The sequence below is a fragment of the Austrofundulus limnaeus genome, unplaced genomic scaffold (genome assembly GCF_001266775.1).
Source record: "Austrofundulus limnaeus strain Quisiro unplaced genomic scaffold, Austrofundulus_limnaeus-1.0 Scaffold28, whole genome shotgun sequence".
Lineage (NCBI taxonomy): Eukaryota > Metazoa > Chordata > Actinopteri > Cyprinodontiformes > Rivulidae > Austrofundulus > Austrofundulus limnaeus.
Genome location: NW_013952430.1, coordinates 2,705,566 through 2,710,293, shown reverse-complemented (window position 1 = coordinate 2,710,293; position 4,728 = coordinate 2,705,566). Strand labels below are relative to the sequence as shown.

At 38.6% G+C, this 4,728-nt stretch overlaps 1 protein-coding gene across 1 annotated transcript in view; it reads right to left on the bottom strand.

Moving 5' to 3' along the window:
• ccdc88ab (coiled-coil domain containing 88Ab) overlaps nt 1-4,728 on the bottom strand; it is a gene marked incomplete at its 5' end in the record, with an annotated part of 63,393 nt that overhangs the window by 35,032 nt on the left and 23,633 nt on the right. Inside the window, 1 exon segment of the mRNA XM_014005135.1 lies at nt 2,226-2,295. Coding sequence (XP_013860589.1) covers nt 2,226-2,295 — 70 coding nt within the window.

Here is a 4,728-nt window from a genome sequence, read left to right as displayed (position 1 = left end):
GGGCACTACAGTGCATTCCCACTGTTCACTGTTGTGAAGACACCCCTCCCCCCAAAAATAAATGAACACGTGCATGCACTCTCAAACACGCTGAGCTGTCCCCCGACCCCCAAATGGGAGCATAATAAAAGCCACATGGCCGATGACTTTCAGCTGGCAGCCACTGAAGCTGTGCTCCTCGTTCCCTGCCGCTCCGACTGGCCTGCTGAGTGATTTTCTGACAAGATAGAGGGTAAAGGCAAATGAAGACCTTTAGTACTGCTTGTCTAGTGCTTTCTGTCTGTTCCTGTCCTGCTAACAGATGCCTTTTGTGCACAACTATCTGCACTGGTTCATTTAGCTTTGTGTCAAGAGTAGAAACATGAAAGACTTCTGACGTGGCTAATCTTCAGAGCTCTGTTGAATTGGCTGTGATGTGTTCAAACAGCAGACATTTGGGGAGATTTGTCAATCAAGGGGAACCTTTTGACTTAATGACTACAAGTTAATGTGAGATTGAGTAGATAAATACTAAAACAAAACAAAACAAAAAAGCCGTGAAAGGTGTTTAAAATAGGGTGTGGATGATTAATGTGTACAAATGTGTCCACAATACCTGCTGCCCGTGTTGTTCGGTTATTTACAGACGATGCTGGTGAGGGTGATTAAACGTTGTCAATTGAAAAGCGATGAAAACCCACATGGTTCAGCAATGGTTGTGGTAAAGGTGTGACAACACCAGCTCAGGGAGGACGTGGATTTAGAAACCAACTGTTTAATATGCTTAAAGAGGCACATTCGTCTTTCATCAAGGTGTGAACTGAGCTAAGAAAGAAGCTATTGTGAAGATCTGATGACAAAGTGATGGACAGACCATCAGGTTTGTGTGTTTTTTGGTCATTCAATTTTTGTTTTAAAAGCTGACATAGACAAACCGATGGTTGTTTTATTTTGCATTTTACTCTCCAGAAACATAAAAACAGTCCGTCTTTTTATTTTTGTCAAACCGAAGGTTAAGAACTGCTGTCAAGGCGACTCGATGCTGAACCTGCTTTAAGTTCCTCACCAATGGACCTGTTGGAGAAAGGTTTAATGTGCTTAAAAACAACAGAAGCTCCAGGGAACAATTTGAATCATCAGCGATATACAGTACAAACTATCAGCTGACGCCTGTTGAAGAAATGTAAAAATAGTTTGTGTCTTTGTTGCCTGCCTAGAAAGTAAAACATGTTCATTCATCCCGCTATCAGAACAGCTAAGGTGGTGCTAGTTAAATATTTTTTAAAAGGAAACTAGCTAGACTATAATAATAATAATAATAATAATAATAATAATAATAATAATAATGCAGTTAGTTAAAGAAACACAATATTAGTTAGCTAGTTAGCTAGCAGGCAGCCGTGGCGTTTTACGTCTTTCAGTATCGGTTTTTAAAAAGGAAAGAAATGAATGACCAAAAAGTACATAGACCATATACAATCAGGTGTAAAAAACACCTCAAGACTAAAGGTTCATCATCATATTCAGTCAACGCCAAAAACTACCAGTTTAGTTTTCCTCAGTATTTTTATATTGAGGTATCATGTAGCGTTTGGGTTGAAGGGGTCAAACTGTTTAAAAATGTTTTTGCAACTTGGAAACATTCGACACAGGACCAAAGTTGCCCTAATGCCACCCAGACATATCAAATAGCATGGCTGGGTTCAGCAGGTCAGAGCTTTGCTGCTAAATGTTTGAATGAATGAGCTCCACAGATCTGGTCAGCGGTAATGTCCCTGTGCTGACAACAATTTACAAAAGTACATCTTACGCTTTTACTAAAGCATCTGAAACTAAACCATTAATTTGTCCAATTTTCATCAGCTCAACAGAGGCATTTTTACTTTCCTTTATTCAATTCAATGCTCCAGCTATAAAGTCCAATTGTTAAAAGGCAGATGTTCAGAATAATTACCTCATTATGGAGATTACAGGGGACCGAAAGTGGCTGTAAAATGAAATCTCCAGCCAAAGACAAGTCACATAAAAAAACATCAAAGAAACTGATAATTAAAGTAACTCTGGCTGCATTCTGATAAACAGACAGACGTTTGTGGAGAAAATGCTTGTGTCCTCTTTGTGAACTGCCAGAACGCTGACAGTCTGCGTCAGTCAGCTCCAGTATTGCCTCGGAGCGTCCACATAAAACCTGCGCAGCGCTATTCAAACTATTCAAAGTGCTCGCTCGCCACGACTCGGCCACTTACCAGACAGAGGGTTTCGGCCCAGCACCAGAACGTTGGGTAAAGGCATCATCACTAGCTGCTGGAGACTCTCCTGTCACACACACAAAAACAAAGATGGTCAGGAAATAGAAAGACTGCTAGATTTAGCACTCAAAATTCACTTTTTAACATTTGTATTTAAAGCTCATCCTCATCCACCGACTCCAACAAGGTCATTCGTGACTCTTAAATCATCAAGATCAAGAAAGAAGACAAAACATACACTCCTCAGGGCTCTGAGCAGTCTAACATTATCTCCTATCAAATACATGAGGAGTGTGTCTGACAGCTCTGGAGTGAGTGTTTTATTGTTCCAGATAAGAACCCACAACCTCCAAACGTGGTCCACAAAAAAACAAATACGTCGAAAGAAAATGCTGTTTTCTAGACACAAAGGACATGAACTGGAGTTATCTGGATTATTTCTTGTTTTTCTTCATGACGGCAGCAGCTTCAACTCATCCGACCCGCCAGCTCGGCTGCTGTGTGCAGGTCACTGCTAAAGTCGTTACAAAGGCTTCCAGAAATGTGGGGTTTGTAGAGGTTTCCCTTCTGCAGCAACCATCTGCCCTAAACATATTGCATGACCTCATCATGGCTGTAAAAATGGGATGGAAATGTGACATCACTCAGAGGTTTTATTTGGATATTATTTGATTTCAGCTTAATTCAGCACCAATTCGCTACAACTGTTTTCTTCAACCACACTTTAATCAAAGCAATTCATTAATAAGCAAACATCAGTACTAACAGTTTAATGGATGCATATTATTAGAATATTCAATAAGCTGAAGACAGCTTTACTACAACTGTATACAAGAAGTTTGTTTAGGCTTTTGGTGCAAATTTGGCACCAGCTGCTGAATATTGTAACAGTAACATTTTCTTCACTCATTCCGTTTGGTTGATGATCAGAACAATTCGGTATATCTCAGACCTATTTTTTTCTAAAATGGGTGTGGACATGAAGACAGTGACAGTCCATCAAATAGATTTTGGCAAGCAGGACAAATGCATGGCACTTAGAATACATTAGCTCGAAAATCTTTACAATTCTGATGCTGAGCATATCGATTTTAGGAATCTTTTTTTATATTGTGTGCAGCCTTAGGTTTACTGATGAAATAAAATTATTACAGTACATTCTCAGGGGTGTCAAACTCGGCTTTCCTGCATGTTTTCCTTGTTTCTCTGCTCCGACACACCTGCTTCAGTGATTCTCTTCAAAATCTGTAGATGCCTGTTAATCATCCATTCATCCAAACCAGGTGTGTTTGAGCGGGGAAACAAGAAAACAGGCTGGATAGCTGCCCTCAAGGACCAGAGTTTGACACCCATGCTAAATCCACTCAGTTTGTAGGATAGAGCATTATAACATTTACTCGATGCATTTCTCTTGTTCTGTAGTTTTGATAAAATGTTTAATTTGTGATCTCTCATTCAAGGTTTTATCTTTAAATTTGTAACATCTCATTTTATTTTGCCTGAACATTACAAAAAGTCCTTGTTAAAAGCAGGGTTGGGCAAAATCATATCAGGTGCAACTAATCGTCTGAAAAACTTTAATCAATTATTTTTTGGCACTTGATTAATATGGTTTTTTATTTATTTATTTATTTATTTATTTTTTGCTGTGTTTTTGTTATCTCTGTTTCTGTAGGTGTGCAGCCAAGATGCCGGGTGTTTTGTCTTGTGTTTGTGTCTCAATATATATTTCACATATCTTCTAATCTCTCTTTCCCATTACATTTCACTTTTTTCTTTTTCTTCTTTAAAAAATAAAAAGGACGATTAATATGATTAATATCAGCAGGCAGACTGACTGGAGAGCAGGTCAGTCCAACTGGTGCTTCTCTCCGCTTTAAATATGACAAACATTTCTAAAAATGTTTCTGTAATTCATTTATCATAACTCTGGTTTTACTTGGTCTATCAACACAATTTAAAAATTGATGTATAGCCTGAAGTCTGAGCTTTAACACAATTTAATTTGGAACAGATTTTTACAGAGAGCAAATCTTTCCTACTAGAGCTTTAAATTGGTCATGTGACTAGGATATGAGGGTGTCCAGGGGATCGTCATATTAATAATTATCGGCTAAATAGTACAATTAATCGTGAAGAATTTTTTAACAATATTGCCCAACCCTAGTTAAAAGCTTACAGTAGCCGCAGGTCAAAAGCAAGCCCGTTCAGAAAGGATTTTACTAAAGCCAGGTGTGACGGTGTTCAATTTAAAGATTTGGTGCCCAAGCAGATGATATCAGTCAGAGACAGATGAGAAGTTGCAACAAAACAGATCTCATACTATGAGATGTACTGTGTATGAGGCATGTACAGCGGGTAAAATAAGTCTTGAACACGTCACCATTTTTCTCAGTAAATATATTACTAGAGGTGCTAATGACATGAAATTTTCACCAGATGTCGGTAACAACCCAAGTGGTCCATACATACAAAGAAAGCAAACCATAAATGTCCAGAA